At 46.6% G+C, this 14,445-nt stretch overlaps 1 protein-coding gene across 2 annotated transcripts; it reads right to left on the bottom strand.

Annotated features, from left to right (window-relative positions):
* Positions 1-1,366: 1,366 nt before the first annotated feature.
* Positions 1,367-10,449, bottom strand: LOC100231369 (serine/threonine-protein kinase SBK2). 2 transcript variants are annotated; one of them, XM_030265686.4, is made up of 4 exons: positions 10,293-10,449; positions 4,660-4,848; positions 3,741-3,943; positions 1,367-3,484 (listed from the first exon to the last, which is right to left on the bottom strand). In XM_030265686.4, the coding sequence occupies exons 1-4, from the start codon at positions 10,432-10,434 to the stop codon at positions 2,915-2,917; spliced, it is 1,104 nt and encodes a 367-aa protein (XP_030121546.3). In that variant the 5' UTR covers positions 10,435-10,449; the 3' UTR covers positions 1,367-2,914. The 2 variants fall into 2 exon arrangements, with proteins under 2 accessions (XP_030121546.3, XP_030121547.3); XM_030265687.4 differs by lacking the exon at positions 10,293-10,449 and adding an exon at positions 10,084-10,286.
* Positions 10,450-14,445: the final 3,996 nt, after the last annotated feature.

Here is a 14,445-nt window from a genome sequence, read left to right as displayed (position 1 = left end):
TCTTGTCAAGACTTTTTTGCTTTTGGCACACAGCTTTGCCACAACCTTGCTGAGCAATTCCAAAGGAGAGACATTTGGGAGCCCTAAACACCCTTAGCTACAACACAGAGTGTCTTCAAAATAAAAAATGTTGTGGAATCACAGCATGGTTGATACCAGACAGGATGTATGAAGATTGCCTACACCAATCTCCTTCAAAAGAGAGACAAATATTGAAAGTGTACCAGAGCCTTATCCAATCATCTTTTGAACATCTCCAAAGCCATAGACACACAAACAGTGTTACAAAGTTTGGCCACAATCACCATAAAGCCATTTTTCTTTTGTTTAAATGCCTCCCTTATCTCAATTTATACTTGTGCCTTGGAAGTATAAAGAGATATAAGCTCCACCCCGACTCTTCTCCTTCCAGGCTGAACATTCCCCATTCTCTCAGCCTCTGCTCATATGATGGTTTCTGTCAGTAGGCAAGAACCTCACAACTGGAGTGTTTGGCTTCAATGTCTCATGGTTGCTCTTGGATCATTCTCAAATTAAAATAGGTTATTAGTAGGTGGTATTTTCTTCTCAGTATTTTATACCATAATCTATTCACCATCCAGTCTTCCTATTTTAGATAATTTTACTTGTTAGTTTCTTTAAGGCATTCCTACAGCCTTAAACCACAGTCCACCATGGTTTTTCCTGAGCTGTCTCCAGTTTTCCAACTTGCCTGTAATTGTGGCACCATGAGGTATCAAATACTAATGGCTCACTCCTACTTCCCACACTCATATTTAGGCCAACAGGAATCTTGTTAGCTGTTTTTGCTGAAGATTTGACCATCCCTACACTCTACCCCTCTTTAGCCATACAACGAGCCCATTTGTTTTTTTAACAAGACAACAATGTAATCTTGTGTATCCTCTGTGACCTGGCAAGTTTTTAGGGGTGGTCTTTTTGTAAGAATGGCTTTTATTCTTATGTGTTCCTACATAATTATGTTTCTCCTGCCTGTAAGAAAATGTATGTTGTTTGAATATACTTAACCTATCAAGTTATCCAGATCTCTTTGAGTAGCCTGTTCCTCTTGCTACCACCCTATTTATGATTGTGTCATCTGTAGGGTTTCACCTGTTTTGTACTTTGCTTAAAATCATGGTTGGAAATGTTAACCAGTTTTCATTTAACAACTGATTCCCGATTCCTGAAACCAAACAAAATAGACCATTCCCAATCTTTTCTGCCTATTGAAAGTTCTCAATCTACTTAATCTATATTTTATGGACTTTGCATAATGCATCTTCTGAATCAATACAAAATACCATTATTGTCTTTTTATCGAGAGGTCATGACTTACAAAAACTCTGTACCATAACACTATGAATTTACTGTATCAAACATGATTTTATTATAAAGTTGAATGTCTCTTTCCAAAAAGCCACATTCCTATTCCATAATTCTCCATTAGCAAGCATCTGTAACAAATTTTCCATTATTTTTCACTGGCCTTTAGATCCATTCCTCTTAAGGCTTCTCCACTTTAAATACAGGAACTATGTTGGCACCTTAACATTCCTCTGATATTCCTAAAGTAATTAAAGAGTAATTAAAGCCAAATCTCAGCAGGCTGGAGTTTAGCAGCACTTACTATGATTTCAAGTAACGAAAGATTCTAAGAGATGGAAGTAAGCAGAAGAAAACTGCATCTTGGACAGTGTGAGCATAATGCTGTTTGGTAAGCTAGGATGGGGAGTTGGAAGGAAGACTTGAGGCATAAGTGATGTAGGGAGCAGGAACAGCACAAAATAGTAGTCCAGAGGTGATGCTGCTGAGAGGAGTGAGTTAAAGGTGCTTACCAGGTGATGGATAGTGTCAGTAGAGAAGTTAAGTAATGCTAAAATGCCAGTAGATGAGAAGAAGCTGGGGAAAAAAAAGCTAGAGGTTGGGGAAGCATGAGAAGAAAGAGTGTGTGCGGGTCTTAACGTGCGCTTAACATGAAAAAAACCTGAAGTGCTAGAAAGTATAGTGCTGGGACACTGCATTTTTAGAAGTTTTGAAGCCCCTGAAAGGGATTATTACCAACAGCAAAATCCTGGGGATTGAAAAGAGGTAGAAAAGCAAAAAAGGGCTATTAACCCTTAATTCCCATTTTGCTACTCCTTTTCAGGATCAAAATGTGTACCTAGGAGACTATCAGGGCATTAGGAGGTGTGTGTGTCTAAGGAAGGGTTAAAGAAGTGGTAGGAAAGGGAAGAGAGAAGGTCTTGTAGAGAGGTAACCAGGCATCTAAAAGAGCATGAAGGACATTGTCTTAGGACCTGAAGGCAGTGCAAGGGCAGAGATGTGTTTGGGCTGGCGTGAGATAACCTCAACACCATGAATGCTCCCCAGCCATCATCCATGGCCACATGCTGGGATCTTCCCAGCCCCTCCACCCCACCAGCCTGAAGCCACCTTCCAGGCGTCCTGGTGCAGGCACAGGCAGCATTCAGAGATGGCCCCTGCCTTGGACAGCTTGTCCTGAGATAGCTACAAGTTCTGACATGCTCCCTGCCTTCCAAAAGCAAGTAGGTCCCAACAGGCATTTATTATGAGGGAAAACGAGCTACTTACAGAAACACCAAAGTACATATTTTACTCTATTTTGAGGCATGGCAGGTGCTGCAGCCTAAATAACTCCCTGGACTTCCTGTGGCTAGGAAACAAGTGGATACTTCACACACAGTCATTTTCAGGAGAAAGATGTTTCCAAGCCACAAGGAGGGGCACTGGGCAGCACTGAGTCATGGGGTGAGGGCAGTCAGCTGGGGACGGAGCTTGGCTCTGTGGCTGCAGGGAAAGTGCTGCAGAGAAGTTGCTCTCTGGGCCGCCATGGTGCCCAAACCCTGAAGCCCCTTGCAGGCTGAGACCCTCCTGCCATGGGGAGCAGGCTCTAGGACTTCACAGCAGCCTCCTCGCTGCGCCCACCCTCCAGCCGCCAAGGGCAGCCGACGTAGCGCAGCACCCCACTGACAGGGCCACGCTTGGTGGGATCCAGAGCCAGCAGGCTCCGCAGCATCCCGGCAGCCTCGGCTGTCAGGCGCTTCCAGTGCCGGGGCACGTCCTTTTCTAGACCTGTCTCCTGCCACTGCATGAAGTCCTCAAAGAAAGGGTCCTCTGGCAGGCTCTGCTCCCAGGGGAAGTAACCGGTCAGCAGGCAGAAAAGCAGCACCCCAAAGGCCCAGGCATCCATACTGGTGTCGATGGGCACGCCCTGGGCATCAGCAGTGTTGCTCAGCTCAGGGGCAGTGTAGGGGATTACCCCGGCCACCAGCTTGAGCTTGGTACCCTTGGGCCTCGTGAGGCCGAAGTCAGTGAGTTTGACGAGCCGGCAGTCGGGATCAAAAAGCAGCACATTCTCAGGCTTGATGTCGCGGTACACCAGCCCCCGGCTGTGGATGAACTCCAGCGCACTCACGAGCTGCTTGGCACACTGCTTGGCGGCCGGCTCGGGGATCCCATCCTGCGCAGGGAGAGAGACAGGCAGGATGGCACACATGGGGCACCTCAGCAGCCCTGCCCGATGGGCTCTCACCCCAGTACTCTGCGCTGGGAAAGACCTTCGTATTCCTCACCTTGCAAGCGCCAGGCCACTTCAGTGCTGCAGACCCAGATAGATCCACAGCCCATTGCCTTTATCTCTCTCCCTCCGACCCAGCCATCCTTCAGAGGGGCCAAATGCTACAGCCCTGTCCCCATGACCTTATAGCAACACTCACACGGGGTTTGATGATAGAGATGAGGTCTTTGTGCAGCGCCGCTTCATAGAGGAATCCATAGTACTGGCTGGACTCAATGGCAATTCCGAACATGCCGACGATGGCAGGGTGGGTGGCGAGGGACAGTGCTACACAATACTCATACAGGAAGGTATGCAGCTTGGTACTGGCTTTGGGTAGCAGCTTGAGAGCCATAGGAGTCCCTGGGGATGGGAAGAGTGGGTTTGACTCCTCTGAAAGTCACACCAAGGCAAGACAGAGCAACCACAGACCCAGGCAGTCACAGCCACAGGGAGGTCTCTAGCCCGAAGTTTGTGTGGGTATACCCTGTAGACACCAGGTCTGCGAACAGGCACTGCTGCTGGCATGAATTTTGAGCCATAGGCATGCACAGGAGCCCTGGGCAGAGCAGAGACATTCAGGATACTTGGGCCCATCAGTCTGAGCTGGGACTACTAGGGAAGAGCAGTGTCAGGGCATTCATATGGCCAAGCCAGGACCTTCATTCACACCCTTTGTTCATGGGCCATAGGGCAGCACTTCAGCTCAGGCCTGGGGCTCTGTGACTGAGCCTTGTGGCGAGATTGCTGTTTCCATCTATATCACATGCATGTTTGTGTGTATCTGTGAACTCTCTTGATCTTGACTTGTGGATTAACTTCCCAGCTTGACTTTGGACCTGTTTTATCACTATAATCTTGCCAGATATTCTGGGCTGCCCCCTGGCATCACCTGGTCTCTGGCTGATGTAATGGGATGGTTCCTGGCTGGGGATGTCCCCATCCTGCTGGTGTCCCTGGGGATCCTCCCTGCCATGCCTGGTGTCTGGCCCCAACGTGCCACCAGCCCACCCCCTGCCCCATGCCTTGGTGACTGGAGAGGACACAAGGCACAGTAGTTCATGGGGTCAGTTCCTTACCTCTCTGCCGGTGGGTCACTAGCATCACATGGCCATACTTGCCCCTGCCCAGCTCCCGAACAACCTCATAGTGCTCAGCCACCTCAGCACGCACCAGGCTCTGAGCGGTGATCTCCAGGAGCTCCTCTATCTTGGTTGGTGCTGCTCCCTCTGGCACTGCTGCAGTCAGAGCTGAGCTCTTGGCCATTGCTGAGTGCGGCAGAAACACCACAGCCAGAGTCAGGAACATCACAGCACACACAGAGAAAGCCAGATCAAACATGCAACACAAACCATGCCATGGCAAGGCATATTTCTGCCACTTAGAGTCTGAGCACTCTTGCTGCTGTGCTAGAATAGAATTTGCACTTTTATGCAGCACATTTCTGGGAAAAGCACCTCATAGTAGAAAAGGTCTCTGTATTGAAGGGAACCTTCTCCAGCCCCCTAATCCTTTTGCCTAACATTGGGCAACAGGAAAAATACTAGCAGAGTTCAAGATCTCCAAATGTGACCCAGCCACCCCCCTTGCTCTCCTTAGCCTACTGCAGCAAGACCTCATCTCTCTATTCTGAATTCCACCTCTGTTGCTTACTGAGAAAGTCCTTGAGGTAGCAGACAAGACAGACCTGTCCCTTAGGCACAGGCACGTGAAAAAAGGCAGAGTGCTCCGAGGAAGCCAAAGGGAGCTCAGTACCTCACATGCCTGATGACATTTCTGACCAAAAGTCAGGCATCTGTGCAGCCAATTAACCTATACAGAAAGTAACCTAGGACATCAATGGCATGTTGAGCTACAGCCAGCTGCTTCGGACACATTTCAGAGAAGTGTTTTTTGACTTTTCCTAGCCAGCCACAAGGCAGCATTTTAAGACCTCTGTGGCAGTACTCTCTCCCTGTCTACCTCCCTGTGCTCTGAATGAGGCACTTTGGCTCTGGGAGCTCTTCCTGGCCTTGGAGCAAGGTCACAGAACTAGAGTCACAGGATGGTAAATGCCAGAAGGTACTTCTGGAGACCTCTTACTGCAACATCCTGCTCAGAGGAGGGTTAACTAGAGCAGATTGTCCTGTGCCCAGCCCAGTTTTAAATACAAGGATAGAGACTCCACAGCTGCTGGGGGTAACCTGTTTCAGTGTTCAATCACCTTTGTGGTAAAAAGGATTTTAACTTATGCTTAAATAGAAATTCTGTTTCAGGCTCACTGCCTCTAGTTCTGTCACTCAGTATCATCTGATACTGTGATACATGTGGTTGTGTGTTTTTGCAGGTATTCATATTCATCGATCAGATGATCCCCTCCAGTCTTCTCTTCTTGAGGCTGACAAAGTCCCAGCTCTGTTAGTCTCTCCTCCTATGAGAGATACTCCCATATCTTAACTGTCTTCACAGTCTGGATTTGTTCCAGTATGCCCACATCACTCTTCTGCAAAGGAACCCCACTGCTGCTAAATCCAGTCATTCTTCAAAATAAAGAAATTTGGAAAAAAATAATTATTTAAACCTAGGAAATCTACAACAAGGCTGGATTTCTACAGGAGCCTGGGACTATTTGTGGGAAAGTTCCCCTTCCCTTCCCTCTTTACTAGACTTCATTTCTAAATCTCGTCCAATTCAGAAGTGCCAAATAAGTGCCAAGTGCCCTACTTTTCTGCAAGAGTACAGGAACAAGGTGAATGAGCCAGCTTGGAAGAACAGATCATCCAGAGGATATGGGTAGAGTTTCTTGAGGGCCTGTGACCTGCGGGTCTGATCAAGGTTCCTTATGAAGGAAGCCCCAGCTGCAGTCACTCCAGAACAGTTTGCAGACTTTGGCCTTTGCTGCCCCTGGGGTCATTAACTACAAGAGAAAGTCCATACTTGAGAAAATAGCTGGCGTTGTCAGGTCTTCTTTGAGATGCCACTGTGATTAGCTAGGAAGGTAAGTGAGGATCAAATTTGGGTCACTGCTGTCTAGAGTGTGCCTGGGTGCTCTGCACCTACTTGTGATACCATCTAAAGTATCATTTTTCCTTTGCAGAGTGACAGGCATTGAAGAAGAGTTCACCAGGGCCCTGGCCAGGATACATTCACCATTTGGCTGTGCAGTACTGAAGGCAGCAGGCAGAGTCCTATTCCTATTCCGTTCTTTCCTCCACTATACTTTCCATGCTTCATCCCTGCTTGTTTCCAGGCTGGTTACTGTGAGAAACTGTAATTCCACAAAAGAATCTTTAATTACAGCAGCAAAAAGCTCACAGTCTTTACACCATCACAAGATACTTCTGAACCACCTGAGAAGCTGGGGGGGATCTAACCTATAGCGATACAATGTCTTAGTCCAGTTAATGTTATTCTGGTTCTTCAACCAAAATTATTAATATATTTAGTGCAGAAAAATACTTCATACATGTCAAAAGCCAAAAACAGTGATCTCTGTATAACAAAGATAGTGCTATGATAACAGAATCACAGAGATGTTTAGGTTGGAAGGGACCTATTGAGATCATCTAATCCAAGTCCCCTGCTCAAGATGCAGCAACTGAAGCAGGTTGTCTAGGAAGGTATTCAGCCAGGTCTTCAATATCTCCATAGATGGAGACTCCCATCAATGATCACTGTTTAGAGGAGTCTGTCTCCCTTTTCTTCATTACCCCTCATCAGATATTTGTATACACCAATAAGATCCCCTCTGAGCCTTCTCTTTTTCAAGCTGAAGAGTTTCAGCTGTTTCAGCCTCTTCTCATATCAAAAATACTCTATTAAAAATGGCCTTGAGCGTATGGCAGGTGGGGTCCACTTTCTTGTCTGACTTTCTACAGGGCCTTAACACAAACCAAATAACAAATAGCATCTGGGGCATCTCTTTCAAAAAGTCGTTCAAGCTTGATCCAAAGACAGTTGGTCAATTATAAATGCTGGTGTGAACATTCTCGCTGTTAGGTTTTTGTATGATAACCTAATCTGAATTTACCTAACCTGCTGCTGAAAAGAGGTCTCTAATACCTGTTAAATTTCTTCAGACTCTTGCAGGGTTTATATGCACTGTTGTCAAAGGTATGACCACAGGGTATGAGAATATATTTTCAAGTAATTAGGTTGTGTAAAACTATCAGACTGAAGCTCAGGCTACACATTTAACTGATGCTTTACTTAGGCTTCTCAAAGTATCTGTCACACTGTGCTTCTGTAGTGCCTACATCAGTTAGTTAAAAAACGGATCTGATGCTGCCACAAAATTTGGTCACATTTTGAATTGAGAATAAGCATCTCTATGCTCTCTGATCAAGATACCTCTCAGTCTTCTTATTGGTTCAGTGCCTCCAAATAACCTTCTGTCTAATTGCCAGACCAAGCTCTCAGATTGTCCAGCTTGCTTCTCCAGCTCTCAGATCTGTGTCATGTCTCTTTTCTAAAGTCTCATAATTTTTCTCCTCCCATCCCCCACATTAAAACCCCAATTGTCTTGGGGGATGCCTCCTGTTACACATTCAGCTAGAATTCCCCCCTGCTTCATGCTGTGGTCTCAAGATCTCTTTTTGTAGGAATGACACACAGGCTGTACTACCTTATACACCCATTATGAGTCCAGAGTTCTTCCAGATTATTGGGGAATGTTGGGGAAGAAATTAACTTCCTCTTCATGTCCGTTTATGAGTGCTGCCTAACTGGTTTCTACATCAATATTTTTGCACCGTGTTTAGAAAAGCACATTTTTCTTAAATGTATTTAGTGTAATTCAGATCACTTCACCCAGTTGTTACCACACTTCTGCTTAAGGGCTGTGTAAGAACCCCACCTGCAGGCACCTCCCACCAATCTCTAAATTGTTAGTTTGATGCATTGGATGGGTGACGGGGAAAAAAAAAAGTCATATTAATCAGACACATCAAGGTTCTTCATGCTTCTTAATGGGCACTATGTAAATCCAGAAATTTAGATTTGGTATAGCCTCACTACCTTTGCAGGCTTTAAGACATTGGATGATACAGAATTGCAGTAGAAATAATCTACAGTGATATAGATACACATCTTAATGTTTTAGATACAAGACTAAGAGCATAAAAGATCAAGGGTTACTGATGTTACAGATTTCATGTTTGCATTCAGTCTGCTAAAGAGAATGCCTGAAAAGATTCAGATGCAAAAAATATTGGCAGTGAGAGGCAAACTAACATTTTCCAGATGCTAAATTAAGAAAGTAAACTTCACTGTAAACAAAAAAAAAAAAAAAACAAACAAGAAAAAAAATTAGAGACAACTGTTCGACTGTTCGGTTTCACATAGGCTGAGATGATTGTAACAAAAGAAGAGATCTGTTCTGAGGCGATGTGCCTCTTACAGTGAACTCCAGTTTCTGCAGAGGTTTCTACATACAGATGCAATGAGACAGTCTGAAATTTAATCTCCAAAAATCAGCTGAGTTAGGAAATCTGTATTTCTGAAGAGCTGGCCACCTGTTAACAGCTTCTGCACTACAATTGAGAATATCACACACTAGTGGAATTTGTATTTTTAATAATAAATTTATTTTTTATTTGCTCTGCTTGGTATTCTTCTTTATCTACCCTTCATGATGTTTCTTGAAATATTAAAAATATATTGATATGAAGAAAGCCTGGGTAAATTTCCTGATCTCTTCTGGAGGCTGATAGATCAACAGAACCAGTTACTGGATGCTTTCTATCTTTTCAATTTTACCGATGAGCCCACAGTTCAGCAAGCTATCTCTGGTGTCCCCAGTTTGACAGAAAAAGGACAAGGGAAAGTCATGACAGTGGCAAGAGGGCTGAAACTTCCAGGGGAAACTTACAGGGGTGCTATCCTCATTGCTTGTCAAACAGAGAGTGAAGAAGTTACTCTATCATCTCTATATACCTTTCTGAGTACTACAACTTCACTAAAAAGAGCTCTCCCAGTTAGGTAAAAGCATTATACTAAAACCAATAGATGAAGTGAGGCCATTTCAGACCTCCGCTGTGGTGCAGATTCTGTGAAGAAGGATATTTGCCCCTAAAAATCTCATCAAACATTATGGAAGAATATCCTTCCATCTTCATAACTTTTGGTTCAAGAACGGCATCTTTTTTTTTTCGTAAAAGGTCCACTCTGGTGTAAACCATGTTGAATACAACAAGGGATAAGAACAGACTATCACAACGTTTGCTTGTGGCCTAATTGCTGGTAGATTTATGAGCTTCTTTCTAAAACTGGTCAGCAGGCTAGTGCTTAATCTCACAGCAAGACTGTGCCGGTAGCAGAACTGCGTACTGCTGCTCTGGGCAGCGACACCCAGAGTCTCCCCGGAGAGCCCCGTAAGCCTGTCCACAGCGCGCAGAGCACCACAGCCTCCTCGGACAGAAACCGGCAGCAATCTCACTGGGACCAAGCCACATCACACCTTTCTCCCAACCAACCGCCCAGGACCGCAGCACCATCCCACCGAACACGAGTGGACACAAAGCGACCTTTCAGAGCAAAGCCACCAACGAGCTCTCCATCAGCCCTCTGGGGAAAGCGGGTGCGCTCCGCATTGTGCCGGCAAACCGCGCTCGAGTCTCCAAAATCAGATTGAGAGGGGTGGGTGCGCTTTTACACGCCTGTCCAGCGTCTTTCATCCTGCCGCTGCTGTAACTTCCCTTTCCACTATCCATTCCGCCTGCACTAAGCCTCTCACCTTGTCCAGCAGCGCAGGACAGGCAGCCCGACGCGACTGCCCCGCTCCCCTCGCCACAGCCGCCGGGCTCAGCCTGCGCCAGCAGCCGGAGCGGGCTGCCAGGCGCTGCGGGGCCAAGCGTGACGCTCCGCCCCGTCCCCATGGCTCTGGGCCTGGGGGACACTGCCTCCCTGCTGAAGGTGACCTCCGGGAGGGAAGAAAAGAGGGGGAAAGGGGGAAGGACAATCCCTCTACCCTCTTGATGGAGGGGGATGTGTTTCAGGAGTCGGAGAGGGATTGTTTCTGTGCTAGCCGTAGCATTATAAACCCCCAGGGACCCACTGGCAGACCCATCTTGTTCAGTCCTTTGCTCCAGCTTGGGCTCTCGTTACAGCTGAAGGAGCAAAGCAGCTCACTGGGCTGGAACAATATCCTTGCCCAGGGCTGTGTCAAGTAGGAGTCCGTTCCTGCTGGCAGGGATCAGAATGACCATGGGCTGCCCGTGCTTGTCCTTGACTACCAAGGTGCCCGTGCCAGTGAGCATCAGAGACCAGATGACCAGGTACAAACCATGGCCAGCTCGAGGACCCCTACTGGGGCCCAGTGGGTCAAGGTCCTCACACACACTAGTACTGCAGAGCATTGTGGTGAAGCTGAAATTATTAATGATAACTATGATGGCTTGTGAACATTTTACCTATTTTCAGTACCTCCCCCAGAGCATACTCCTGTGCCACGGTCTTCCTTCTTCCATTTCAGCATGGAGATGAAAACAGCTCCTGGGTGCATGAACACCATGCAGGCCCTGGATCTTGGCTCTTAAACACTGATTTTTTTTTTCTTCTTAAGAAAGTGGATCAGTTTGTGTATCTGAAGCGGCAGTGCATGCAGCTGTGACATGGGTGTGCCACAGCACTGGCCTCTCTGTTCCCTAGAGCCAGAGCCATGGTGGGCATTTGTAGTGATGAGCCTTGGCACTCCCTGGGGTCAGAGAACTGGGAGGAAGGCTAGGAGAGGTGAAAGACAGTCTAAGAGGAGAGAGAAGAGCAGCTCCCATGAACATAAATACTCTGGGTCTGCAGCACAGGACTGAAGCTTCTCATCTGATCTCAGAAGGGAGAATAATCATGCCAAGGGCTTGGCACTCAGGGCTTTGCCCTCACAGAGAGTTAACAAGGTGAGATGCGCTGGACTGCTGGCACAGGCCTGTGAAGAGCGAGTCTGCTACCACTCAGAGGCGGCGCAAATCAGAGGGCAAGAGGAGTAGCACAGTCAGGCTCACAGCTGTCCCTGTGCTTCTGGATAAGAGGTGGGGAGTGAGATTGTTTTGCTGATGACCTAAAGGTCTTTTGCCATTCAAGCCTGTGCCTTCACACACATTCTGAAAGGTGTGATTTGGAATAGCCTTCAATGTGCAAAGTCCCTGCAGGAAGGAATATTACAGCTGGGAATGATATGAGTGTACCAAAGAAACCTATCCAATATCCAAGAACTCAGCACTGGGATAAATGGGATAGTGTAACCACTGCTCTCCAGGAACAGGGACCCTGCATAATCTAGTCTTCTGGAAGAAAGTGTGAGACTGTTGCCTCTACTTGAGAGACAAGTCAGAATTGAAAAATGTCCCTGGGGACTTGCTATAATTTACAGCAACAATCCAGCGCTGGGAAAGCAGCCCAGGTTCCCTGACTCCCGTAGTCCCTCTCTCCTTCTCTCCAATCACTATCTTAAACATGCTTCCAGATATAGGAACAAAATACAGCAGTCTTCCTTATTTTCCAGTTTATTTTTTGAGAGACAGAATCCATATTTTATCCATTCCTATTGAGATGGGCACCTGCTGAGGGGTTTGGTTTAGAGAAGAGACCTCTTCCACAGCCTTACCTGGAGTGCACCGACAAGTAGCAATTTCACTGAGGGCTTGCTTCTGATCTGCAATTCATCTGCAGGGCCTGTCCTGCATTCTTCATTAACAGGGAATATGTCACGTACTGTGTATCACATGCATGTTTGAGAATCCCTGACCTCCACTCCCTGAGTACTGGGTACAGGACAGCTGTTGGAGGCCCTAGAGCTGCTGCACTAAGAATGAAGTCAACACTAGTGCATTTTAGGTCCTCCATAATTTAACACCTACACCTCTCTCACCCACACTGCTATCACACATTTTGTCCAGCTGGCAAACAAGATGTTGGTCAAAGTCAACACTGACAGAATACAGAAATATGATGTAACCAAAACTGCCTTAGTGTCTTGAAAAGTTTGGTCCCAGGCTGTGGAGGAGGTAGAGCTAGGAAGGATAGGGGGTTGTGGGGAAGGTGGTTTTTGAAGTCTCATGATCCTGCTCTGATTTTGTTAGCAATAAACTCAATATCTCTCATTCAAGCATGTTTTGCCTGTGACAGTATTGGTGAGTGATCTCTCCTGGTGCTTGTTTCAACCCATGAACCCTTAATTATATTTTCTCTCCCCTGTCCAGCAGTGGAGAGGGAGTGATAGAGGAGTTTTGGTGGGTGTCTGACATCTAGCCAGGGTCAACCCATTACAGTGACACATATAAGCATTGGAGATGGCCTATGATATGTAACAAATACTGTATGAAAATACGTCCTTTTCCTCCTCTGAATTATGGCTGGTTTAGCATGATGAATACCCTGTCTCCTGCATGTCTGGCTCAGAATAGGCAGTACACAGGAAAATAATTGAGCATGAACATTTCCAAGAGCCAGACATGGCAGCTAGTGACACAAAGTCACAGCAGTGGCAACTGCTGGACTGAAGTAACTGCAGTAAAGGGACATAGTCAAGAAGGGCTCTCCTTTTCACCCTTCTTTCCCTTCTCTTATTGCTCATCCTGAGCATACACATAGCAGGCTTTTTCACTCACATCAGAACAGCAGCAGTTCTTCAAGTACAGGCATACACAGCTCTAAAGGATCTGATCTCCTAATAGAGAGTGCTCTGTAGTCAGATGATGTATGGTTGCAAAGGAATACTGCCTCTCCAAAGAGAAATCCACCATCTTCCAGCAAGTACCCAAAGAACCCTGGAGGGAACTAGCTCTCCCAGTACACTTTCAGCAGGACACTCAGTTTCCCAAGTGTTTGCTTTAGTGTGAACCCTTTATCACAATGTCCCTGGCTAATGACTTTGATGATTTCCACAGCAGCTGGGTGAGGTCTGTACCTGTTTCAGGGTTACCCAGCCCCACACAGCTCTTTAGTTCCTATTCTATATTATCAGAGGCTCCAAAAGCATCGAGGGGGAAGAAGATTTGGTGTAATTTGAACCCAACAGAGCACTCTGAAGGTGTGGAGGCTTATCAGCAGGGGTATATGTGAGAGAAAGTTGCTGAAAGATGAATGTCAGGCTCCTTTACCTAATGGGACTAAAATGACACTGCTTTTAATATTGTAGTCTATGGCAATGTTCAGATTGTCTCTATATTTTTAAACTGTCCATGAGCATTTACTCAGGACATCTGTGATAGCAGCTTTTCAGAGTAGTCATGACCCCTTGATTTCCAGCACTAAATTTTGCTTAGCTTTTTCAGATCCAGTTCTGTGTCTGACACTGGGAAATGACTCTTTGACTTTCCCCATTTCCCTTCTGCTTCTTCTGTCAATAATTCTATGAGCTGCCAACACTTTCCTCCCCCCTAGCCTCAGCAGGCCGGCAGGCAAGCCAATCTGCAGGATACTACAAGGTGTGGGCTGCCTCCCAGGAGAGCTGGGGCCCTGAGCTCTCCTTGGCACAGGCAGGGTGCTCAAAGGAGTCCACCAGCTGCACAGACCATTTGTGCTCTGAGGTCATTCAGTGCTACCCCATCACTGAGGAATCTGCTGGCCGCCTTCCTGACAATGCCGTACAATGTCCCACCTCACTTCCCAGCTAGCACAACAATAACACTGAGCCCAGGGCCTGCTCCCCAGAAGTGCTTCCCAGCTATATTCCCCATCTTTGTCAAAACCCCTCACACCTGAAACCTCTGGTCACCCACTGAACCCCACACCTGCATCAAAGCATTCTGCTTGGTCCCACTTCAACCTACTCCCTTCACATTGCTGTTAGGTGCATTGAGCGCAGAATGATTGCAAGAGGCAGTGCTAATCCAATGGAATCCATGAGCACTTCAGCTTCCCTTGCCTCTGTGGGCCAATGATTGATCTCTGGT

The sequence above is a fragment of the Taeniopygia guttata genome, chromosome 2, assembly GCF_048771995.1.
Source record: "Taeniopygia guttata chromosome 2, bTaeGut7.mat, whole genome shotgun sequence".
NCBI lineage: Eukaryota > Metazoa > Chordata > Aves > Passeriformes > Estrildidae > Taeniopygia > Taeniopygia guttata.
The sequence above is the reverse complement of the archived record's forward strand: the minus strand, read 5'-3'. Positions and strand labels throughout refer to the sequence as shown.